The 26,662-nt window shown below is 34.4% G+C and overlaps 1 protein-coding gene across 7 annotated transcripts in view; it reads left to right on the plus strand.

Moving 5' to 3' along the window:
* Positions 1-239: 239 nt before the first annotated feature.
* Bco2 (beta-carotene oxygenase 2) overlaps positions 240-26,662 on the plus strand; it is a 32,074-nt gene continuing 5,651 nt past the window's right edge. For 4 of the 7 annotated variants that reach the window (XM_005334216.5, XM_040285206.2, XM_021732395.3 and 1 more), the window contains exons 1-8: positions 336-470; positions 5,096-5,300; positions 11,033-11,244; positions 11,455-11,570; positions 12,341-12,443; positions 16,386-16,514; positions 17,260-17,420; positions 18,310-18,477. In XM_005334216.5, the coding sequence (XP_005334273.1) occupies positions 383-470; positions 5,096-5,300; positions 11,033-11,244; positions 11,455-11,570; positions 12,341-12,443; positions 16,386-16,514; positions 17,260-17,420; positions 18,310-18,477 (1,182 nt within the window). In that variant the 5' untranslated portion in view covers positions 336-382. The other 3 variants (XM_040285205.2, XM_005334218.4, XM_078046991.1) reach the window with 3 other exon arrangements.

The following is a 26,662-nucleotide window of genomic DNA, read 5'->3' on the forward strand; positions in this document are numbered from 1 at the left end:
AATGAAGGTGATCACCTTGGATCCAAATCAACTGACTTACCAATAGTGTAAAGATAGAGGAAAGTTTAAAAAGGGAGTCTACTATTGGTGATACAATTTTAATATTTCAAAATGAAAGACTCATTATATAGATAGTTTGTTGGGATATTTGCTCTGGAGACAAGAAGAGATTACTGGTGTTTTGAAGCTCCACCCCTTACCTCCCCTCCCCATCCCATTTTGTCACTGAGCCAGGGACAACCCTGGAGAGTCAGGGACAACCAGGAAGTTCTGTGAGCGTTTATTGTTTAGCGTTTATTGTTTAGCGTTTCTTCCAACTGTGACTGCCGGTGAGTGTAAGCATTTGAAATCACAGGATCTGCAGCTACTGAACAAATTAAAAATGTGTTTTCAAATCTTTCTCCATTTTGTCAGGAATCGTTCTACCACTGCAGTAGGTTTTCTTTCTGTGGCAGTGTACCGGCTCCCAGGTAGGGGATTTACCCTTTCTTTTCCTTTTCCTGCCAGTCTGTACTTAAGACTCTGTGCTTATTTCCCCGAAGATTACTGAAGGCTTTTGAAGCTTTCCCTTTCTGTGCAGAGCAGATACAGGCAGCAACTCTGCAGAGCCAGAAGTGAAAGAAGGCCCAGTCAGGATTTGTTTGTTTATTGTTAGGGAAACAGTCCTCATGTTCATGTTTTATACAAAATATAGGGGTAGGATTCAGGTTTAGGGATTTTCTTGGATCTATAATAGGAAGGATATTTACTGTTCAGATTTTTCTAAATTGAAAATCACTGCCACATGTTCTAATGTAAATATTTGGTTTTTCTATTTGCATTCTGGGGAATTGCCTTCAAACCTACTTTTTCTATTATATTTCTACTATTGTTTCATGATTTTATTTCTTGAAATTGGCTCATATAGAACTGTCAGAAATCTAACCCATATGCATTATGAATTGTATAATTATTTAATCCAATAACTTTGCTTGCATTATGCAAAGTAATAGGTACTGGAAGAAGAGGGGAGACAAAAGCCAGATCCTGTATTCGAGGAATACTGGTGGTAGAGTTTGTAGAACATATTCATCTAAAACATACAAGACAGGAAATAACACAAGAGCTATAAGAGCTATAAATTGCTTCTTTGTGATGTCAGACTCAGGAGAATCAGTTCTTGCTATAGGAAATGGGAATGCCATGCTTAGGAAGCAGGTTACATGGAAACTGGATCTTGAAGGATGAGTTAGATATGTGAATTCCATCTGAAGAACACGAGAAATATCCTTGTGTTATGAGAATGTTATCCTTGTGAATGAGAATGTTATGATTATGATAAGAAGAAAATGGGACTGGTCCAGGTAGGCTGGAGTAAAATACATTATCAAGAGGCAGAATGACATAAAAATATGGTAATATTTTTACCATGCAAGATGGGATCTGCAGTCCTGCAGATGTGCTATTTAGAGCTGAAGGCCTTTGGCCATCCCAAACACAAAGGGGATAATAAGCCCACTAATTAGGAAGCTGTGGTGTAGAAAATAATTTGATTCCCTAATTTCTCCTTCCAGTTAGGAGGCTGCTATAATATCCAGTTAAGAGGTGAGAGCCCAAGTTAGAACAGTAAGAAGGAAGTGACAAGTAGGAAAGAGAAGTTGAGGCATCTGTGCTGAGGACTGGTTCAGGAAAAAAATAAAGGGAGTTGTCCAGGAGGGAGGAACTGTTCAAAATCTTTACAATTTCCCCTAGGCACACTTACAGACTTTTGAGCCCTAATAATTTATATTGGCCACCTTATGTTCTCTCCTTAACATCCCCTTACTGGCTCAGTGTTGGTATAGTCAGCAAAACTTAACCATTTAGTGAATGCGAGGGGGAGTGCACAAAATGAATTCAAAGCTTACAGAGATCTTGAAGCTGGGTGATGTGGCTGGTGAAAAATTTTATTTGGAAAGGGGAAATAAAGAATTATATTTTGACATGTTTAAGAATCACTTGCTAGAAGTAATTGGTGAATTGAAACTAGATAGAGATTACAAGTGAAAATGCTGAGATGAAAGAATAAAGGTTCAAGGTGACACCTTAGGAAGATTTATGTGGTGATAAGGGAAAAGGAGCCAATAAAGGGAATTAACATTTAGAAAGTATCATTATATTTAATTATGAGATCGACATGAACAGGAAGTGTTAACCTCTTTTTATTCCAACTTTATCATTGAAAAACCTGAAGTTCAGAGAGATTAAGGAATATGCCCAAGGTTGTCAGTTAATAAGCAATAAAGCTGGCATAAAGCACAGAGTTGTCAGAAAGGGAGCAGGAAAGTCAGAATAGTACAGTGTGTGTCAGAAGCCAAGAATAGAAAGGGATTTGAAGAGATGTTGACAACAATATCAAGTACCACAGAAAGTTTGAAGAGCATGTACTATATTGCCAACAACATGGAGTATAGAACATATAGACATAAAAATACTTTCTAAAATGTAAAATGTTTCAAATGCACCTGTACTCAGATAAGCACCCAATCAGGTTATTCAATTTAATTTTACTTAAAAAAGTGAGATGAGTAAAATACCTGACTTCAAGGAATTTATTTTAATTTAAGAGGAGAATAAGAAGGAGAATAAGACAAATCTATATAAAGTTAATAAAAGTAGGATAAAATAAATAGGTTTGCTTCTCTCTCTCTCTCTGTTTTTTTAAAAAAAGCAGCATCTTTTTTTTAATTTTCATTTTTTTATTGATTGTTCAAAACATTACAGAGCTCATGATATATCATCTTTCATACATTTGACTCAATTGGGTTTTGAACTCCCCAAATACAAATTGCAGACTCACTTCTGTTACATACTCACATTTTTACATAATGGCATATTAGTGACTGTTGTATTCTGCTACCTTTCCTATCCCCTACTATCCCCCCTCCCCTCCCCTCCCCTCCCATCTTCCCTCTCTACCTCCTCTGCTGTTGTTCAATTCTCTCCCTTTTTTCCCCCTCCCCCTTGCCCCTCATAACCTCTTATAATTTTGTGTATCACTGAAGGTCTCCTACCATTTCCATATGCTAAAAAAGCAGCATCTTAATACCTCTTATAGGGCTGGAGTCATGGCTCAGTGGTAGAGCGCTTTCCTAGAATGTGTGAGGCGCATTGGGTTCAATCCTCAGCACCACATAAAAATAAATAAATAAAAAGGTATTGTGTCCATCTACAACTAAATTTTTTTTTAAAAAAAATCTCTAATAATATGGTTCCCAAACTTCAATATGCCTAAGAATACCTGATTGCTTTCTTCCAGAGATTCTGATTTATTATGTACAGAGTTGTGTCCAGGAGTTTGCATTTCAGCAACAACATCAGGTACTATTTCTTTGCAAATATCCTCGGACTGGACTTTGAGAAACAATGTTTAACAAATCACTTATTATCAATAATCTGTTTTTTTTTACTAAGCAGAGTAGAGTGAAGTTTCTAATGCCTTTTATCCTTCAGCAGTGCCTGGCACTTTGTTAAATGGATAAAGTAATTCCAAGAAAGAAGATATATAGTAAATCTTATTGGATTATTCATTAAAAGCTATGTAAATGATAATACCTATACTTTTGAGTATTTATTGTATTCTAACTCATTTACTTATAGCTTTAGGTATGATGAGAATTATTATTTCCCCAAATATAAAGGAGGAAATAGTACAGAGAGTTTGAGAGTCTGTTTGGGAAGTGACCAAGATTTGAAACCAAGAAGTCTGAGGCCAGGCAGAATTTGAGCCTACAGTCTTAAATATTACACTGTGCTTCCTTTTAAAGGAAGTAACATTTGAGATAGAACTTGTGCAATACATAGAGTTTTTTAAAGGAGAAGTTTTAGGAAGGACATACAGAATGAAAGTGAATTTTATTTGGGAAATCAGGAAATAGTTGGGCTTGACTGAATTGTTACATGCAGGAAAGTAAAAGTTCTCGTGTGCCTCTGAACTGAATATCTGCCTAAAGAATGAAAATCATATTTAGTCAGGGGAATGGTATCCATATGTGTTTGTTTGTTTTTCTACTTTCGACTTCTGTATCACTGTTAAACTTTTATGAAAAAAATAAAGGATTGTATTTTATAGTATTTGATTGATTATTTGCATTGATTACCCTTCTGCATTAAGCAATACTGTCTTGTGAACACTCAGTAAGTATGAAATATTAGGGATAATTTCAGCTTCTGAATATATGAGTTTTACTTCTTGTAGTTTTTGGACTTCTGGTAATCTCATAATGAGTATCACTGCATAAATTAATTTATGATACTACTTTCATAGAAAATGCCATGTCCTTTCATCCATATGCTATTAAAATGGAAGAAATTAGGGGCTAGGGCTGTAGCTCAGTGGTAGAGTGCTTGCCTCGAATGTGTGAGGCACTGGGTTTGATCCTCAGCAACACATAAAAATAAATAAATAAAATAAAGTTATTGTGTCCATCTACAACTAAAAGAAATATTAAAAAATAGAAAAAATTAAATTTAACATCATATCAAATTCTTAGAAATCACTATAAATTTTTGAGATCACATTCTAGTATATCTAAAATACTGGGGTCAAGGTAATTATGATAATATTGAATGGTGGTCATTTAAATTTTGTTGTTGTTGTTATAGATGGACACAATACCTTTATTTATTTTTATGTGGTGCTGATGATCAAACCCAGTGCTTCACACGTGCTAGGCAAGTGCTCCACCACTGAGCTACAGCCTCAACCCAATCATTTTAAATTTTAACAGTGAAGTTGTTATTAGCACATCTAGGGTTAGCATGTAGAGTGATCCTTGTAAAAAGATAAGCATTGCTTAACTATGAGAAATGAGTAAATAAAGTATTGAGTTAATTCTTAGGCAGATTAGTACTGCAAGAAACAAAAGAAAGATTTTTGTGTCTCAAAAGTCGAGAACCAGTATTGGTAGTCTGAGAATGAGGAAGCAGAGGGAAGGATTTGGAGACCATTTGATGTTAGGATCATATTTCCCTTAAGCTGTCAGTCTATAGATTATTGCTTATGGGTCAATAGGCATGTTTATAGAAAATCTGGCAATTTTTTTGTTTGTGTTGTACTTTGGCTTTCTCTTCACAGTTTTGAAGACATACATGGAAAATACTCATCAGAAAAAAACCCTCTTGGGGCAGCGGCAGAATCTGCCATGTATTGCACCACTGCTGACCACGGTGGAGGAGACTGTGCAGAACATCTCTGCTCAAGTCAAGGGACACATTCCTGAGTGGCTCCATGGCTATCTACTTCGAGTTGGACCTGGAAAATTCGAATTTGGGAAGGATAAGTAAGCCTACATTTTGGAGAACAATGTAGATTTTTGGAACGGGCTGATTTGGAATAGGAATTAATATCTTTTTTTTTTTTTCTCTGAAGCAAACATTGTATTTCAGTTCCTGTGATTACAGGACAGAAAGTATAGCCTAGTGGAGAAAAAAACCCAACAAGACTTAATTGTTTTTTAAATGTCTTTCTTTTCCTACTCTGCAGAATATTGTAAATTTGAAGCCCTCAAAGTTTATGCCAAAAGAGAAGTGACAGGACTGTGTGACTACCAAGCTGTTGCATCACAAGTTGAAGGACAGCAGTGTCTTTACCTCCTACCATTCTTGCTTGCACCCCATACTCCCCAGATGCAATGCCCTCTTTCAGTTCCTTATACTGGCCACATCTTTTTTTTTTAAATTAAATTATTTATTTATTCTAATTTGTTACACATGATGGCAGAATGCATTCATTTCATATTACACATATAGAGCACAATTTTTCAAGTACACAAAGTATTTTCACACTATTCGTGTCTTCATACATGTACTTAGGGTAATGATGTCTAACTCATTCCACCATCATTCCTACTTCCTTGCTCCCTTCCTTTCCCTCCCTCCCTCCCCTTTGCCCTATCTAAAGTTCCTCCATTCCTCCAATGCTCCACCCCCACACCTCATCGCCATTATGAGTCAGCATCCTCATATCAAAGAAAACATTCCAAAAACATTTGTTTTTTTTTTGGGATTGGCTTTCTTCACTTAGCATGATTTTCTCCAACTCCATCCTTTTACCTGCAAATGCCATGATTTTATTCTCTTTTAATGCTGAGTAATGTTCCATTGTGTATGTATACCAAAGTTTCCCTATCCATTCATCTACTGAAGGACATCTGAGTTGGCTCCACAATTTAGCTATCGGCCACATCTATTTTTGCTCAGCATCTTAGCATTAACTCTCTTAGCTGTCTTCCTGATCTTCCCAGGTCTCATTCTTATCATCCAGATAAACACTAGATCTCCTGTTCTTTGAGTCTTCTCTATCTTCCAATTTAAAAACACTAGAAATTATTATATTACCAATTTAATTCTCTATATAGCACTGTCATTGTATGTGGTTTAGTTTGTTGATTTGTGTGTTAGCTGTGTTGTCCCTATTAGAATATAAGTTCCATGAAAGCAGAGACTTTTTAATCACTTGATATCTTTAATATCCAGAACAGTGTACTGCACTCAGTTAGCACTCGATGAATAGATATAAACTCTTGAGGATATCATGTCTGTGTGTCTAGTAGGGATGTGAAGCAAAATGCCTATGTTCTGGAAGGATTCTGCTTTGTTTTTTAATCATTTTTAAGTATTGGAAAAAAATTACTCATTATAAAAATTGTTATTTACATAAAATATTTTTAATGTAGAGAGGGGGGAAAAGCAAGTACCACTTGACATATCCCCTATTGCACTTTGGTGTATTTCTTGCCAGTTCTCTACCCTGTTTCCATAGAATTGTTTTAAATAATTGCAGTCATATATAGATTTATTGTTGTTGTTTTGATTAAAAAACAAATAAACAAAAAACTTTACACTATCAGCAGGGCCTGGTAGCTCATGCCTGTAATCCCAGCAACTCAGGAGGTTGAGGCAGGAGGATATCAACTTCAAGGTCAGACTTTGTAAATCTCTAAGCACATACATTTCAAAACCTTGATGAAATGGATAATTTTCTAGGGAAAAACAGATTGCTAAAATTGGTAGAGATATAAAGTTTAAAAAGACCAGTTTATGTAGAAGAAATAGAGAATGTCAATAAAGACATATTCGAAGAAAAAGGAGGAAGAGGAGAAGAGCACAAGGTCCAGATTATTTTACAGAAGTCTCTCAAACCTTCAGATATGAAGTAGTTCTAATGCTTTATAATTTTTATAGAGCATTGAAAATAAAGGGAAAATTCCCAAATTTTTATGATATTGATATTTAAACAGGATAAAGATAGTGCAAAAATGAAATTATAGACTAATTTTATTTGTAAAAACCCATTATAAAATACAAAATGTATGATATTAACATAGGACTAAGATATTTTATTAACAAGAAAAATCTAACATCACATTAAAAATAAAATTCACTATAATCAGGTGGGAGTAATTCCAAGAATGCAAGATAGATTCATTATATACATAAATTATTATATAACCACATTAATAGATCTCTGCAAAAATAAACATAGAATTATCTCCATAAAGGTTGAAAGATACTTGCCAAAAGTCAACATCAATTGCTCAAAAAATCTGCTCAAGAAAATAGGACTTAATGGATAGTTTCTTTTTTGGGGAGGGGTACCAGGGATTAAACTCAGGGGCACTTGACCACTGAGCCACATTCTGAGTCCTGTTTTGAATTTTATTTAGAGACAGGGTCTCACTGAGTTGCTTAGTGCCTTGCTTTTGCTGAGGCTGGCTTTGTACTTGAGATCCTCCTGCCTCAGCCTCCAGAGTGGCTGGGATTATAGGCATGCACCACCACATGAGGCAGTTTCTTAACATAACTATGTTTGCATATATGCTTAGTATACATATCATATTTATCATATCATACATATCTATCTCTATGGTTCTATCTCTGTCTCAATATTTTGTGCTAAAACTAAGTAAATAAGTTGAATAATACTACAGTAAGTAAGTTGAGTAATACTAAGTTGAGAATTACTACAAGCAATTTTTTCTAACTCCAGGAACAAGGAGAGGATGTCAGTATCGCCATTGCTGTTCAACATTATACCAGTTATAAGAAATACAATTAGACCAGTGATATTAATTAAGGGCAGAAGGCTTAGTAAAGAAGTAAAACTCACTCTTCTTTGCAGATGATATAGTAGCAAACCTGCAAAACTATAGAGAATCAATAATAAAACTCAATCTTAACAATAAACATAAAGTAACAGGGTATAAAATCAACATACTAAAATCAGTAGCTGTCATAGACAAAAGCAGTAACATAATGATAGGAAAAACTTCATTTCCAATTGTGACAAAGAAGATTAAATACTTTGAAACTAACTTACCTAGAAATGTGCTAACTTTAAAACTCTTGAAAGATGCACTTGAACAAATGGAAAGCCCATCTCCTGATCTTGAGTAGAATGATTCAACATTATAAAGATTTCAGTTTTATGTAAGTTAATTTATAAATCTAATGCAATCTTTTTTGTTAAATTGTTTTTTAGTTTTAAATGGACACAATACCTTTATTTTATGTATTTATTTTTATGTGGTGCTGAGGATTGAAACTCAGTGCCTTACACGTGCTGGGTAAATGCTCTACCACTGACCTACAACCCCAGCCCAAAGTCCATTCTTCTTCTTTTTTTTCCCTTGTGGTGTTAGGAATTGAACCCAAGGCCTAATGCAATCTTAATAAAAACTCCAACAAGCTATTTAAGGCAATTAGACAAATTGATAGTAAAGTTCATTAGAAGAAATAAATATTCAAGAATCGTCAAGAAAACATTGAAAATGAAAAATTTTCAGGAGTAGTGAGCAGACATCAAAATATACTATAAATCCTCTGCGATTAAAACACTGTGAATAGTGTTTTAATAGGTGGATAGATAAATGACATGAATAGGTGAATAGATAAATCACATGGAATAAATAGTCCAGGAACAGACCCAAGATCTTACTGAAGTTAGTGTATAATAAAGGTGCCATCTGAAATGATTGGTTTAAGAGTGACTTTTTCTTTCTTTCCTGAATTTAAAAAACTGTGGTAAGATACATGAAATATAAACATTTCCATATGCCTTAATCATTTAATGTGTGCAGTTCAGTAGTGTTAAGTGAATTTGCATTGTTGTGAGACAGACTTTCAGAATGTTTTGCAAAACTGACACTCTTTACCAGTTAACACAACACACCAATTATCCTTCCCCACCAGCCCAACACACAGCATTCTTCTTCCTGTTGCTATGATTTTGACTACTTTAAATACCTCATCTGGAGGCTGTGGTTGTAGCTCTGTGGTAGAGTGCTTACTTAGCATGTGTGAAGGACTGGGTTTGATTCTTGGCACCACATAAAAATAAATAAATAAAATAAAGGTATTGTGTTCATCTACAACTTAAAATGAAACAAAACAACAAAAACCTTATCTGCTAGGGGAGGTGGTGCAGACCTATAGTTCCAACAACTGAGAGGAGACTGAGTCAGGAAGATCACAAGTTTATCTCAAAATAAAAAATAAAAGGGCTGAGAGTGTAGGTAGGGTGCCCCTTGGTTCAATCCCCAGTATTAAACTGATGTAGGGAAGATTAATAGAAGAAAGCATACAAACATTATTTAATAATTGTTACATCAACTGGGGAACCCTCACAAGAAAAATGATGACCTAAAGTATCAGAACTGAAAGATTATATGCTGGGTTGGACAAAGAGTGGTAAATTGTGGAAATATGACAAGACAAGGGTTAAGTCTAGAGCAGTTAATTGTAGGAAAGTGACTATGAAGACAAGTTTACCAAAGTTTGTTACAGATTTCTCTTGGCCTCCATGCCCCATCTCCAGCAATAGAAATGTCTTCCTTCTGGCACATAGAAAGTACCTTTCTCGTGGGAGTTATTTTTTGCTTTCAGAAAGAAAAGGGAAGGTCAGAGAGCTCTTCTTGCAGTTGGTGTTTTTCAAGTGCTTTTAACACAAAATAATCAGTATGTCAAAGTGACATATTTTAGGGTGGCATGCTTGAACCCCCACAATGTAAACATTTGTGTATCCATTCAACCATCAGTAGAAATTTAAGCTGCTTACACCTTTTGGCTGTTGTGAGTAAAGCCACTATGAACATGGGTGAACAAATATCTTTCCTAATCTTTACTTTGAGAAACCATTGTCTTTTTTTTTTAAGTATTTTCTTAATTCTCAATGGACTTTATTTATTTATGTGCAGTGCTGAGGATTGAACCCAGTGCCTCACACAAGATAGGCAAATGCTCTATCACTGAGCCACAACCTCAGCCCATCCATTGCCTTTTAAGACAATGATGTTAGCTTTGTTTACCTATCATTAAGCATTCACTCTGTCAAGCATATGAAAGGACCACATAATAAGCCCTTTTAAAAGCAAAACCACAAAATTTTTCTTACAGTTTTTCAATATTCTATCATTTAAGTAGAACATTTCTAGTATAATTATAAGGACAAAAATGATTATGCAGGAAGGACAGTCATCCTGTTTATTTTACTTTATACAATTGTGAAAAATTTGAAAAAATTTAAAGTAAATGGAAAATTTAATATATATAAGCTATGAAGATAACTATTTCTAAAAGCTTAGGAACTTGTTCTAATTTGTAAGGTGTCAAGTTTTTCATAACCTCTTAAGCTAGTCTCTTGGCAGCAGGGTAAATTTCAGAATTATCTTAAGATTCACACTGTAGGGTTTTTCTTTAGCCTTATGGAATGTGAGATTTTCGAATTTTTGACAAGGGTAAGGTTCAGGAGAACATAAGTTGCTGTTGTTCCCCAGGTTCAATCCCCAGTATTAAACTGATGTAGGGAAGATTAATAGAAGAAAAGCATACAAACAGGATATTCAAAATGCCATCTTCCCTGAATTTTAAACTCTCTGAATAATCAGGTGGTACTGGGAGTCCATGTAATCTTCTTCTCTTCATTTGAAATGTGGATGTGTTATTCCACCTTTAATTTTGACTGCATGCTTTTCTTACTGATATATCTTTTCCTGTTCTTTTCTCGAATTTGCAGGTACAGTCACTGGTTTGATGGAATGGCTTTGCTTCATCAGTTCAGGATGGAGAAAGGCACAGTGACATATAGGAGCAAGTTTCTACAGAGTGACACATATAAGACCAACAGTGTTGGAAATCGAATTGTGATCTCAGAATTTGGCACACTGGCTTTTCCTGATCCATGCAAAAATATTTTTGAACGTTTCTTGTCAAAGTTTGAACAGCCTGGTAAGCAGCCTTTCACATGCCCAGAATTTTGTAGGTGATAGTGACCATTATTTAAAATTATTATATTATAATCCATGGAAATACAAATTTTGAAAAATATGTTTTGTTTGGTGTGAGAGGATGTTGAAGCTATTTTCTCTCTGTAAATATATACTTAGTGTCTACTACAGTAAATTCTTATGCTAAAATAATTCTGATGGTTGGTTTCAGCCATGACAGACAATACCAATGTCAACTATGTGCAGTACAAAGGTGATTATTACATGAGCACTGAGACCAATTTTATGAATAAAGTGGACATTGAAACTCTGGAGAAAATAGAAAAGGTAATGTATAGGTTAAAAAATGAGTAAAATAGATCTGAACATTTCTTTCCATTCAAAATGCTTTTTTAGAATAGTAGGTACCTGTAGAAGAAACTGGAGGCTTAATCACAAAAACAAAGTTATCCATTGATTCAGAACACATTCATCCTTTGTCCTGATTAGAATGGAGTATGGGGTTGGTTTTACTTAAAGGTAGAAAACTTAATCCTAATATCTGAAGGTTAGGGTAGAGGAGAAATAGAAAATTGCTGATTTACTTTGATAGGCTTATGTTCTTTCTAGCAGAATAGTATTGAACTGGAGATTGTCTGGATCCATATTTTTTTTTCAAATATTTTTAAAAATATAGATGGACACAATACCTTTATTTATTATTTATTTTTATGTGGTGCTGAGGATTGAACTCAGTGCTTCACACTCTAGGCAAACACTCTGCCACAGAGCTACAACCACAGCCTTAGATCCATATTGTTTTAACACATTGACTAAAATTTTAATTTTAATTCTTTTGCTTCTTTTGAACTTTCCCTTAATCTTGGATAAATCTATTTAGGTTATTGTTGTTGGTGGTGGGTTTTGGCTTTTAGATTCAATTTCTTTTTCTTTAGTGGGAACACTAATTTTGATTTCTCAGAGGTAAGAAATTAGGGCTTATACTGTAGTTTTCATATATTATTTAAAAATAGTTTACATGTCTCTACTACTTATGCATATCAGTAGAGATCTGTGCATGTAATATTTAAAAATCTCTAATGATCTTAAATTTGCAGGTGGATTGGAGCAAATTTATTGCTGTAAATGGAGCAACTGCACATCCTCATTATGATCCAGATGGAACAGCATACAATATGGGGAACTCCTATGGACCACAAGGTAAAGTTGGGATGGAGGTATTTTTAGAAATAATTGGGAGTTAACTGTCTTCCTCTTCTATTATTTTATTATGGTTAAGATGTAAACACATGAAACTTCACTTGAAAGATTCAGAAGGAAATTTCCAAAGTGGCATTACTGAGCTTAAATATATGATTAAGTATCTGTTCTCTGGTCCTTTTGCACCTTTGCTTAGCAGCTGATTTTCTATTTGTCCTTTTCAGCATAACTTACATTTTTATGTTCCATCATGACTTTGTTTTACAAGTGTTTTAGGGATTTTCAGTAAATATATCTTGAACTTGAATTTTTAAGCAGTACCATACCATAAGTATAAGAAATTTAGAATGCTGCAGCAAGCACATATAGGGAAGGTACATCGACTATTACATAGAAAGGAATTTATTTTTGTCATGAGAATAATGTACTACAAAGAAAGTTAAAATCATAGTGGAGTTGCATTCACAATTATTTATACCACATCTCTTTCCTGGTCATTCACATGCTTTCACTATTGCATATCAATCTGTTCCAGAAATTTCTAACAGTGAATAATGATCATTAATGTATAACAAGTAACTGCCATGTGACAGTGTTAAGCATTCTCTTCTATATTTTCTCATTTAATCCTTATAATGGCTTCCTGAGAAGTGTTATCATTTTCTCCATTTTATCCATGAGGGCAGTGAATCTTGAGGAAATTTAAGTCACTTGCTTAGGTAAGCTTCCATGTCTCTGAGACCAGATCTGATTCCAAGCCCAACTCACACTCAAAGGTTTGCTATTAGACCATCTCATTAGTAATCTATCACAATGAATTACTAATCCATCAGAAGATGGCATTGCTTTTTTGTTTACTTAGTCACTATTACCCAGTCTTTACCTAGTCACTCTTTCTTCCTTCACTTGTTAAGAAACTTTTCACCTATCTATCCATTATCTTAGAACATGCTAACTCATGTCTCTATACCTGAGTATACATGTCTCTGTGTGAAAAGGAGTGTGTTAGTATAAGTACTAGACATTTCTGATTATCTTTCTATTTAGGTATCATTTAACTTACCATCTACAACCTATGAAACCTTTGTATAAGTTAGTGGTATACTTTTGGTGAGTAATTGGCTTTGTGGGTTGTTCCTGTGTATTTCATATGTACACATCTGAATCTATATGAAGATGATGAATATGGCAGTTTTGTGATTTACTGGCTCAGGTACAGATAGGATGCCCTGGACACCCTAGCATCCAGCTTCCTCTCCTCTTCTGTAATTCCAGGAAGAGGTGAATTCTTCAGAAATGTTATAGGGAACAGCAAACATCCTTCTAGGTAAAATATTTCAGCAAATGGATATACTGGTTATTTTGTCTACCTGTCTTTTTTGATGAAAAGTATACTTCTTAATCAACTCTGTTGATCAAGTAAATCACTTTGTAACTCATTCATATGAAAAATACTGTTGAACCATTCAGGATTACTTATGTCAAAAAAAATAGTCATCAGATCTGTGATCCTCAGCCTTCAATGTGTCTAAGAATCATCTGGAATGTTTGCCAGCATTGTAGATCAATGAGTTTTGTTTATCTTCAGATTCTGATTCAGTAGAACTGAAAGAGGGCCAAAAATTTGCATTTTTAAATATGATCCTTGGATGATCTCTGTGTTCCTGCAGCTCCCTGATAAATCCAGCCACCAATCACAAGGGGCTGTGCCTTGTGATTACTTTGCATTGAGTTGCTGTTTACACAAACTCCTGGTGGGCCTGCCAGTTAGACTAACAGTACTGGACTGGTCTTATCTTCTTTGAGTATTCCCTCTGCTGGGTGTTTCCTGGGTGTGTTTGCCTTGACTAATGCCTTCAAAATTTGCAGTTACCATAGTTCATTGACTAATGTGTTTAAATTCAGTGAATTTGTATTTGCCACTTAATCCAATTACAGAGACAGGAAATGTTTCCTTTGTCTTCTAATCCCAACTAACACTGAACCTGTTTCTTTTTTCTCACTAGATTATTTGGTTTAATGAGAAATTTTTGAACTAAAACTCATGTACATGTAGCTCCAGGGAGCTCAACTACCTAGGTTACATTTGGGGGAAATTTAGTGATTCTCATTGTAATAAAGTAAAGTGTTTGCCATTAATTTCCATCTTTGGGAAACAGAAAACTTTCAATTGTATTAGCTTTCCCAGATATTTTTAAAATTAACAAAATCCTTTAAACATAATTGATCTGTTTTTTAATAACTTATTTAAAATATATCTTTCATACTAATCAGTTAAAGATAGTCAGTGTTCCTGAAACCATAGAGTTTGTCTGTTATTTCCTTAATCACTGAACATGATGTTTTATAAATGTGTAATAGGGTCTTAAACATGCCCATATCTCCAACTGGGTCTACCTAGTAATTTATTTCTAGTTGCTTAGTCAGTGATTTAAAAAAAAAATTTTTTTTAGTTGTAGATGGACACAATACCTTTATTTTATTTGTTTTTTAAATATGTGGTGCTAAGGATGGAACCCAGGGACTCACTTGTGCAAGGCAAGCACTCTACCACTGAGCCATAACCTCAGTCCCATCCCAGTGATCTTTTTTTTTTTTTTAACCAGATGTCTACTAGACGTTGCAAAATTAATTTGTCCAAAACCAAACTCCTGATCTTCCCCCATGAATTTTCTCTTCTTAAAATGAGTCTTTCTCATCTCAGTTTATGGAAACTCCATTTTTATAGTTACTCATGACAATAACTTAGGAGTCATCTTCACATATCTCTCTCACATCCATATTTAATTGATTAAAAAGTAATTTCAGCAATGCCTTCAATATGTCTCCAAAGTTTAACCATGTCATACCACTCCTTGGCTGCCAGTCTATTTCAAGTCACCATCTTCTTTAATTTAAAATGATTGCAGAGGCCTATTAGTTTCCTTACTGCTGCTCTTGGCCCACTTTATTGTATAAGCATCCAGAGTAGTCCTTTTTAAGCCATTCCCACCTCTCTGGCCTCATCTCTTAGATTCTCTTCCTTGTTCCTTATGATAGAACCACTCTGGTCTCTGCTATTATTTGAACATTCCAAATTTGCTCCTGGCTGAGAATCTTTGCATTTGCTCTTCCCTCTGTCTGGAATGAGTTTCTCTCAGATAAACCTCAAGGCTGTCTTCTTCATTTCCTTCAGGTCTTTATTTATATGCCACTTACTCAGTGAAGCCTTCCCCAGTATAAATAGAAAAGGACTACCAGATTTAAAAGTGCAAACAGTGGCCCTACCCTTACACAGTTACTACTGATCACCATTCCCTGGCTTATTTTCTGTTTTACTTATTACCACCTGATGCATTGTCCTTTTTACTTATACGATTTATTAGAATTTAAGCTTTATAAGAGAAGAGATTCTTACACTATTATATACAAATCCCTGGGAAATAATGCTTAGAACATTTAGGACAGTGCCTGGAGTTCAGCAAGTACTCATTATGTAATTGCAGAAAAAGCAGATCAAGAACTACCTGGTTATTTGTTCCAAAAGAAGACTGAAAACTGATGTGATACAGCAATCTGTATATGGGGTAAAGTTGGGAGTTCATAACCCGCTTGAATCAAACTGTGAAATATGATGTATTAAGAACTGTGTAAGGTTTTGAACGACCAACAATAAAAAAAAAAAAAAAAAAAAAAAAAAAGAAGACTGAAGATTGCAAAATTCTATGTTACCCAATTTATCATGACCCACACTGGCAATTCTAATGCCAAGGTAATTTTTAAATATCATCCAAATAGTTATTCATTCATTGACTGATTTATCAAATATGATGTTAATTAATCTATCAATAGCTATTTATAGTTTGCCTACTAACTGCCAAGTCCTTGACAAGGGTAAGGTCTTTTTTTTTTCCTTATTATTCTAGAATGTATGTAAACAGTAAAGACAGGTCTGTTTTCCAGGTTCCTGCTATAATATTATTCGGGTTCCTCCAGAGAAGGTGGACCTTGGGGAAACAATACATGGAGCCCAGGTGATATGTTCTATTTCTTCTGAAGAGAAAATGAAACCTTCTTACTACCACAGCTTTGGTGAGTCCAGAGAGGAGGCAAATTGCACTGGGCCCTGTTTTGGCAAGTGCTGTGTTAATAGTTCGTTAAGAGTGTTGTGATAATACCAGGTTTGCATTTTAATACCAGCTAAGTTCATCTTATTTAGTCAAGCACTTCTTATGCTAGCTAACTACTTGCATAAGAAGTGCTTCACTTAATAAGATGAACTTAGCTAACTGCTAGCTTTCTAACTTCAGTGCAAGAAATTACCAAAAAGTTAAGTGACAGTTCACAGTTTTGGCAACTTTAAAGCCCACAAGTAATCATCATACATGAAAAGGTCTAGACTATATGTTTTTGGGCAAATTCATATTCTACACAGATTCCTTCAACTTCTATTCAGAATATTTATTTTCTGTATTTTAAATTGTTCTGGCCATGCTCCTAGGTGTATATATACCCCCAGTATAAATAGAAAAGGACTAGGGATAAATGTACAGGTCATAAATGACACTTTACTTTGTTCATAAACCAAAATAGTTTAAATATAAAAAAGATGACAGATAAGCTGAGGACATTCAACCCAAGCTATTCTAAGCAGTTCCCCTTTTTATGTAGGAACAGGAAATATGTCTAGCAAAGCTGGGAAATAGTGAAGAAGTATTTCTGGCTGTCATTTGTTTAGGTCAGCAATAATATGTCCAGGCACCAGTCTTGTAACTGTCACATTTCATACAATTCCAGTTTGCTAAATAATATTTTATTGTTTGATGGAACCTTTTAGGAATGACAAAGAACTATATAATCTTCATTGAACAGCCTCTAAAGATGAACCTGTGGAAATTTGTCACTTCTAAAATTCGAGGAAAGGCCTTTTCAGATGGGATAAGCTGGGAACCTCAGTATAATACCCGATTTTATGTGGTGGATAAACACACTGGACAGGTGGAGTATTTTGAGAATATTTATCATGAAAATGGTTGGACTCAAATGTGAATTTCCTTGTGGTTGATTTTTTTTAAATCGTCACCAGCATTATTTAAGACACCCTTAATCAAGAATATCACCTTCTTTTGTTGGTTGGGCTAGTTATTAATTACTACAGTGTATTTACATATTGGAAAGTTATAGAAAATGTTTTTATTCTTTTAATTATCTGATTCAATTAAAATGGCATCTAGGAAACTCTCTTATCATGGATTTCCCTATCATAGTAGTTGCAAAAGAGAATAGTACTCATGAGAGATCCTCTGTAACTTTTGCAATGATACTTCCATTAGTTCCTTCTGTGACTTATCAACATGTCAATATGATAACCCCACCAAAGTCCAAGTCATGTTAGTTGAATATCTTTTTATACTCCTGATTAATAACAGTGCTGTTACATTTTAACCTTTCCAAGTAGTACTATTCTAATTTTGCTCTACCTGAATTTCATTAAAAAATTTTAATAATGAGTGCATTACTTTGAAAAAGAATTAATTAATTTTTTGAAAAAAATTAGTTAATTAGTTAATAGGTTTACGAAGTAGTAGTATTTTCTATTTAACTATGTAGTTAAGAATTTATTTATCCTTTAAAACATTGGACCATATTTCATGAGGACTTTCTAATTAGTTGTTGCAGTTGACTGTTCTATATCAAATAATTAAGCAAGCAATTAAATTAAAGCACATTTGTTTCTACATTATGGATTCTACTTTTATAACTACTGGGTGTACAATATAAGGAGTAGGGGTGTCCTTAATTTGAATTTTGTGGATCTGTTCCCTAAAGGAAAGAAAAGAAAATGTTAAACCAACCAACCAACCTCAGTTTGTGTTTTCCCCTGCAGCTTCTTCCAGGGATGTACTACAGCAAACCTTTTATTACTTTTCATCAAATCAATGCCTTTGAGGATGAGGGCTGTATTATAATTGATATGTGCTGTCAAGATAATGGAAGAAACCTAGATATTTACCAACTACAGAATCTCAGGAAATCTGGGGAAGGGCTCGATCAGGTAAACGTCACTGATTTGTCAGTTGGCAGGATAGCTGTGATGCAGTCAAAATCTGGCTTTGGAAAATAAATAAATAAAATAAATGTATTGTTTCCAAAATCTGGCTTTGGCTTTGCAATTATCTGTTTCCCTTGCCCTCTTGTAGCAAACAAGGAGGGAGAGTAGTTTTAAAGCATTGAAGATACAGGTTTGTCATTTGTTTATTTAATATTAAAAAATAATTTGAAGTAGCTTACTTAATGCTTAGTAAATAGAAAACATGGTAAAGACAGCTAAGATAGGTGCTATGAAGCCATTGTGCGTAGTTCTATATTACATTTAAGCACTGAATATATTGAACATGTTTTGCTGGAAGGATATTAAAATGGACTACCAGTGTATTACTTCATCTAGCTGAAGAGATTCACTTTTTCCTGATACTAAATTCAAGGTAAAAATTGCTCTTGTATTATATAATATAAATTTGCTTTGTCTTTAGTTTTACTTTTTATTTATAGTTTTATTTTAAAATATCTTAAAACAGTACCTATTAATAAGTTTACCTATACTTCCTAACTATTTATAGCTTTATGGTAGGTTCTGATATGTGTAGTTTAAGTTTTTTAGCTGTTTTCATTTTTAAGATTGCCTGCGTTTTTCTTAGCTCTCTGCATACCCATAAATTTTCAAATCAGTTCGTCAGTTTTTGCAAAGGAAAAAAACCTGACTGGGATCATTGAAAGTATATGTCAACTTGAGGATGACTGTTATCTTTACAGTGTTGAGTCTTCTAATCCATGAATGTGGAATATTCCTCCATTTATTGGGATCCTCTTTAATTTCTCTCAGTAATGTTGTACTTTTCATTATAAGGATATTACATATCTTGTTGTTTTTTTTGGATTGGCTTACTTTACTTAGCATTATATTCTCCTACTCCATCCATTTACCTGCAAATGCCATGATTTTATTCTTTTTTAATGCTGAGTAGTATTCCATTGTGTATATATACCACAGTTTCTTTATCCATTCATCTACTGAAGGGCAACTAGGTTGGTTCCACATTTAGCTATTGTGAATTGTGCTGCTATAAACATTGATGTGGCTGCATCCCTATTCTATTTCATTGCTTGAAATTGATCTGTTTAACTTGTATATATCATCCTGATTCAGTTTGGGCAAATCATATGACTCTGAAATTTGTCGATACCTTCAATATTTTCTGTTTTATTGGAGTACAAATTTCCAAAATAATTTCTAATTATCTTCTGTATTTCTATAGTATCTGGTGTGGTATTTCATTTTTCATCATGTATGTTAGTAATTTGAGTTTTCTCTCTCCTTCTGTTTGTTAGCATGGCTAAGGGTTTATTAATTTTATTTATTTTTTCAAAGAACCAACTTTTTGATTTGTAATTTTTTTCAATTGTTTCTTTTGTTTCCATTTCATTGATTTCATTTATTTCCTGTCTTCTGCTGCTTTTGATGTTGATTTGTTCTTCTTTTTCTACGGCTTTGAGATGTAGTGTTAGGTCATTTATTTGTTGACTTTTTCTTCTTTTAAGGAATGAGCTCTATGCAATGAACCTTCCTCTTAGTACTGCCTTCATAGTGTCCTAGAGATTTCAATATGTTGTATCAGTGTTCTCATTTACCTCTAAGAATTTTTTAATCTCCTCTTTGATACTTTTTGCAACCCATTGTTCATTTAATTACATATTATTTAGTCTCCAGGTATTGAAGTAGCTTCTATTTTTTATTTTATCATTGATTTATAGTTTCATTCCATTATGATCTGATAGAATGCAGGGAAGTGTCTCTCTCTCTCTCTCTCTCTCTCTCTCTCTCTCTCTCTCTCTCCTCTCTCTCTCTCTCTCTTTTGTATTTGCTAAGACTTGCTTTGTGGCATAGTATATGGTCTATTTTAGAGAAGGATCCATGTGCTGCTGAGAAGAAAGTGTATTCTCTTGTTGAAGGATGAAATATTCTATATATGTCAATTAAGTCTAAGTTATTTATTGTGTTATTGAGTTCTATATTTTCTTTGTTTAGCTTTTGTTTGGAAGATCTATCCAGTGGTGAAAGAGGTATGTTAAAGTCACCCAGGATAATTGTGTTGTTGTCTATTTGACTCTTGAACTTGAGAAGAGTTTGATAAATGGAGATGCTCCATTGTTTGGGACATATATACATATATTTATAATCATTATGTCTTGTTGATGTATGGTTCGCTTAAGCAGTATAAAATATCCTTCTTTATCCCCTTTGATTAACTTTGGCTTGAAGTCTACTTTATTTGATATGAGTATGGAAACACCTGCTTGTTTCCATAGTCCATGTGAGTGGTATGTTTTTTCCTAACCTTTCACCTTCAGTCTGTGCGTGTCTTTTTCTTATGAGTTGAGTCTCTTTAAGGCAGCATATATATATTTTTTAAATCCAATCTGCCAGTCCAAGTCTTTTGATTGGTGAGTTTAGGCCATTAATGTTTAGGATTATTATTGAGACATGATTTGTTTTCCTGGTCATTTTTGTTTATTTTTGGTATTTAACTTGTCTTGGTTTCTCCTTTGATTGGTTTTTCCTTTAGTATAAAGGAAAAAAAAATGCACCCCAAGGATCTCCTTTGGAGCTGGCTTGTGTGATGTGGGCCTGTGGTCTTATCTCCTTATATTGTCTGCAAACCTCACAATTCCTAGTCCCTAATTTAGTTTCTAAACTGTATCTCACTCACCCCTTCCATTTCTACTTACCAATAAGGAACGTTTCTCTCTGGAGGTCTTGTGGGCTACGCACCTGTCACAGAGCAGTTGGTCAGGACCAGGTTTTTCGAGATATGGACTGGCTACATAGCTGCAATTACTGTGCCAAGTTAGCTGGCTGATTTAATTTCTTTTAACTTTATCTTAAAGCACAAAATTGTTTTTCTTACTTGGTATTCTCCTTTGTATCTAACAAATGTTTGCTTCTTATATTTTATTTTAAAATATTATTATAGAAAATTAAATGATGTACAAACAAAGAAACAATCAGGAGGAGGGAGTTGGGGATTTTAAGTACCTTGATATTGCTTCTAAGCCCCAGCCAGTGTTCCAAGCTGGGGGTTGCCCCAACTAAAGATGGTGACAAAGGCGTCCCAAGATGGAGGCGGCTGCTTTCACCCATGGGTGCCAGGTTGGGTGGGTGACAATGTGCTGTGTGTTCAGAGATGCAGCTCTGTGGCATATAGTGCTGTGGCTTGCAGCTGTCTCCGGACCTGTGCAGTGTCCCCAGGTGCAGGCTACTGCATGTAGGGGACTATGGTTGTGGTTGCTGTGTCCCAAGATGGAGGCCACAGGCAGAGCCCCACGTTGGTAGATGGGCTTCCACATGGGAACTGTAGCCAGCGATCCTTCATGTGAGCAGCAGTCAAGAGTCTTGCGCAGGCGCTGATGCTGATGGTCCTTCTCGGGTACCAGGAGGTCCCACGTGGGCGAGTGGCCAGGAGTCCTGTGCTGGCACTGCAGCCATGATTCCTCAATGGAGGAGCTCTCAGGGGTCCACTAATCACTTGCAGAGAAACAGTATTCCCACTACTTGAATCCCAGGTCACAGAGTGACACAGAATGCAGCCTCTCTCTAGTCTGCCATCTTGAATCCTCCTCAGCAACTGCTTTTTATTCATCTTGTAGTCAATAATGTAAGGGTCTTATAAATTCTAAAAATCCATAGATTCTTTTAGATTTTCCATATCACTATCTTTATCATATGCAAAAAATGACATTTTCTTTTCTTCCTTTCTAAACTGTTTATTTGATCTTTTCTTTTCCTTGTCTTATGTCACTGGATCTCCAGTACATTATTGATAAGTGGTGACAGTGATGTCCTTGTCTGAGTCCCAATCTGAGAGGAAAAGCTTTCAGAATTTTATCATTAAGCATGCTGTTTACTATATATTAAAATAAGTTAATAGATTTATGTTTTAGAGAAGTTTTAGGTTTAAAGAAAAAAATTGATAGCTCATTTCTTTTTATAATTGAGTAATATTCTCTTGTACTAAAGTTGAGTATCCATTTCTCTACAGAACATCTTGTTTGCTTATAATTTTCAGTGATTGTGAATAAAGCTGTTATAAACATTTGTGTGCAGATTGTGCATGAACATAAATTATTAATAAATTAAAAAAATAAAGACACACTTTATTGGATTAGGAAAGTATCCTTTTATTCCTATATTATTAAAAATTTTATCATGGATGGATATTGGATTTCATCAAAAGTTTTTCTGCACTGCTGAGATAATAACATAAATTTTATCCTTTATCCCATTAATGTGGTAAAGTAGAATGATTCTTTTTTATTTTTATTTTTTAGGTGTAGTTGGACACAATGACTTTATTTTATTTATTTATTTTTATGTGGTGCTGAGGATCAAACCCAGGGCCTCACACATGCTAGGCTAGTGCTCTACCGCTGAGCTACATCCCCAGCCCACAATGATTGATTCTTAAGGAATGTTTAGAACAGCCATTGATTGAATTTTGAATTTTACTTCCATTCCTAAAGTAAATTCCAGTTGGTTGCATGGTATTTGCTTTTTTTTTGTATTTTCTTTTTAATGCATTGGTAGATTTGCATTGCTAATATTTAAATATTGCTAATAATTTACATGTGTTCATGAATAAAATTAACTTGTAATTTTTTTCTGTAATGCCCTTATAAGGTATGGGTTTCAAGGTTTTGCTGATCTCAGACAAGTTGGAAATTTTTCTTTCTTTTTCTTCTTTCTGGTGAGATTATATAGGATTGGCATTATTTCTTAAATTTTTTGTAATAATTTAATAGTAAAGCCTTTTGGGCCTGTGAATTTCTCCACAGATAAACCTTAAATTATGAATTCTATTTTTAATGGTATAGGATTATTCCAATTCTCTGTTTCTTATTGTGTCAGATTTGGTAAATTGTGTTTTGGTAGAAATTAATCCATGTCATCTAAAACTTCAATTTTATTGGTAGAAGTTACCTATACTGTGATCATCTGGTATTTTTAGATGCATGTAGTCAATTGATGGGTTGCCCTACCTCTTCTCACATTTTTTTTTATTCCTAATATGGTTGTTTTCTTTGTCTTTCTTGTTTGTTTAGCTTGTCAGGATCTAATTGATTTAATAAGGCTTTTCCAAAAGATCATCTTTGTGATTTTGTTGATATTCTTTAATGTGTGTGCGTGTGTTTTTAATTTTATCATTTTTTCTCTTATTATTTTCTTTTCTGCTTTCATCATGCTGATGTGCTACCCTTCTTTTAACTTAGTTTGTTGTTTTTCATCTTTTCTCCTTCTAGCTTAAACTTTTGCTGTTGTAAATTTTTCTCTAAGAGAGCTTTAGCTGCACGCCACAAGTTTTGATGTATTTTATTATTTTTTAAATTTTAAGTTAAAGCATTTTCTGATTTTCACTGACTTTTCTTCTTTGAAATACATACCTTTATTTCTTTCTAAAAAATTTTATTTGTCCTTTTTAGAAATACCTGACCGTAGAGTATATTTTGACTTATTTATACAAACATGAAGTATTTCTTTATTTCTTATTCTCAAACATACAGGGATTTTTCTAGGTTGTTTTTGTCACTGATTTCTAGTTTAATTTTACTGTATGATTTTAATACTTTGCAATGTATTGAGATTTTCTTTAAGAGCCAAAGTAAGTTCATTTAAAAAATGTGCCATCTTAGGGGCTGGAGCTGTAGATCAATGATAGAGCACCTCCCTCGCCGATGTGAGGCACTGGGTTTGATTTTCAGCATCACATAAAAATAAATAAATACAGATATTGTGTCCATCTACAACTAAAAATAATGCCATATTAAAAATATGCATCTTAAAAGGAGATATATTCTGTATTTTGGATGTAATTTTCATGTTTGTCAATTGGATAACATTGGCTAATAATATTCAAATGTTCTCTGTCCTTATTGATTTCTGATCTATTGGTTATTAAAAGATATATTTTAAAATAGCATATAGATTTTTTTGTTTATCCATAAAGTCCTTCTAATTTTTGCTTTAACATATTTGGTGCTCTGTTATTATGTGCATATGAATTTAGAATTGTTTTACTTTTCTAGTTTGTTGAATATTTACCTCTGAACAATGTTTTTTGTCTTAAAATTTACTTTTTCTTGCTGTTTGCAGGCTATAACTTTTCTATCCTTTTACTTTTTTTTTTAAAGAGAGAGTGAGAGAGGGAGAAGGGGAGAGAGAGAGAGAATTTTTTTTAATATTTATTTTTTAGTTATCGGTGGACACAACATCTTTGTTTGTATGTTGTGTTGAGGATCGAACCTGGGCCTCACGCATGCCAGGCAAGCGCACTACCGCTTGAGCCACATCCCCAGCCCTATCCTTTTACTTTTAATCTTTCAAAATTTGTATTTGTAAGCAGCATGTATTTTTAAAATCCACTGTGGTAATTCCTTACTTTTAATTGAGCCATTTAGTTGAATCAAGCACTAATATATCAGGGTTTAAAAATGTCATCTTGTGATTTGTTTCTTATTTGTATAATGATTCTTTTTCTCCTCTTTTTTCACCTTCTCTACATTTTATTTTTTAATTTGCCTCTCCACTCCCCCAAACCTTGCCCATTACTTTGGTAGTTTTATGTTCTTTGAGCAATTATTTAAGAGACTTAAATATATAAGCAATTATTAAAATACATTGTAAATTGGTCTTTTTACTTCTTGTCAGACAATGCAAGGACTTTGCAGTACTTTAAGTCCCTTTGTTTACTCGTGGCTTATATTCTACTCTACTTGTATATTTTAATTCTCTCTCTTTTTTATTTTTATTTTTTTATTGTTGGTTGTTCAAAACATTACATAGTTCTTGATATATCATATTTCACACTTTGATTCAAGTGGGTTATGAACTCCCATTTTTACCCCGTATACAGATTGCAGAATCACATCAGTTACACTTCCATTGATTTACATATTGCCATACTAGTGTCTGTTGTATTCTGCTGCCTTTCCTATCCTCTACTATCCCCCCTCCCCTCCCCTCCCCTCCCCTTTTCTCTCTCTACCCCCTCTACTGTAATTCATTTCTCCCCCTTGTATTATTTTTCCCTTTCCCCTCACTTCCTCTTGTATGTAATTTTGTATAACCCTGAGGGTCTCCTTCCATTTCCATGCAATTTCCCTTCTCTCTCCCTTTCCCTCCCACCTCTCATCCCTGTTTAATGTTAATCTTCTTCTCATGCTCTTCGTCCCTACTCTGTTCTTAGTTACTCTCCTTAAATCAAAGAAGACATTTGGCATTTGTTTTTTAGGGATTGGCTGGCTTCACTTAGCATAATCTGCTCTAATGCCATCCATTTCCCTCCAAATTCTATAATTTTGTCATTTTTTATTGCAGAGTAATACTCCATTGTGTATAAATGCCACATTTTTTTTTATCCATTCGTCTTTTGAAGGGCATCTAGGTTGGTTCCACAGTCTTGCTATTGTGAATTGTGCTGCTATGAACATCGATGTAGCAGTGTCCCTGTAGCATGCTCTTTTTAGGTCTTTAGGGAATAGACCAAGAAAGGGAATAGCTGGGTCAAATGGTGGTTCCATTCCCAGCTTTCCAACAAATCTCCATACTGCTTTCCAAATTGGCTGCACCAATTTGCAGTCCCACCAACAATGAACAAGTGTACCCTTTTTCCCACATCCTCGACAGCACTTGTTGTTGTTTGACTTCCTAATGGTTGCCAATCTTACTGGAGTGAGATGGTATATTAGGGTGGTTTTGATTTGCATTTCTCTGACTGCTAGCGATGGTGAGCATTTTTTCATGTACTTGTTGATTGATTGTATGTCCTCCTCTGAGAAGTGTCTGTTCAGGTCCTTGGCCCATTTGTTGATTGGGTTATTTGTTATCTTATTGTCCAATTTTTTGAGTTCTTTGTATACTCTGGATATTAGGACTCTATCTGAAATGTGAGGAGTAAAGATTTGTTCCCAGGATGTAGGCTCCCTATTTACCTCTCTTATTGTTTCTTTTGATGAGAAAAAACTTTTTAGTTTGAGTAAGTCCCATTTGTTGATTCTAGTTATTAACTCTTGTGCTATGGGTGTCCTATTAAGGAATTTGGAGCCCGACCCCACAGTATGTAGATCGGAGCCAACTTTTTCTTCTATCAGACGCTGTGTCTCTGATTTGATATCAAGCTCCTTGATCC

Source organism: Ictidomys tridecemlineatus, chromosome 4 (assembly GCF_052094955.1).
Source record: "Ictidomys tridecemlineatus isolate mIctTri1 chromosome 4, mIctTri1.hap1, whole genome shotgun sequence".
Lineage (NCBI taxonomy): Eukaryota > Metazoa > Chordata > Mammalia > Rodentia > Sciuridae > Ictidomys > Ictidomys tridecemlineatus.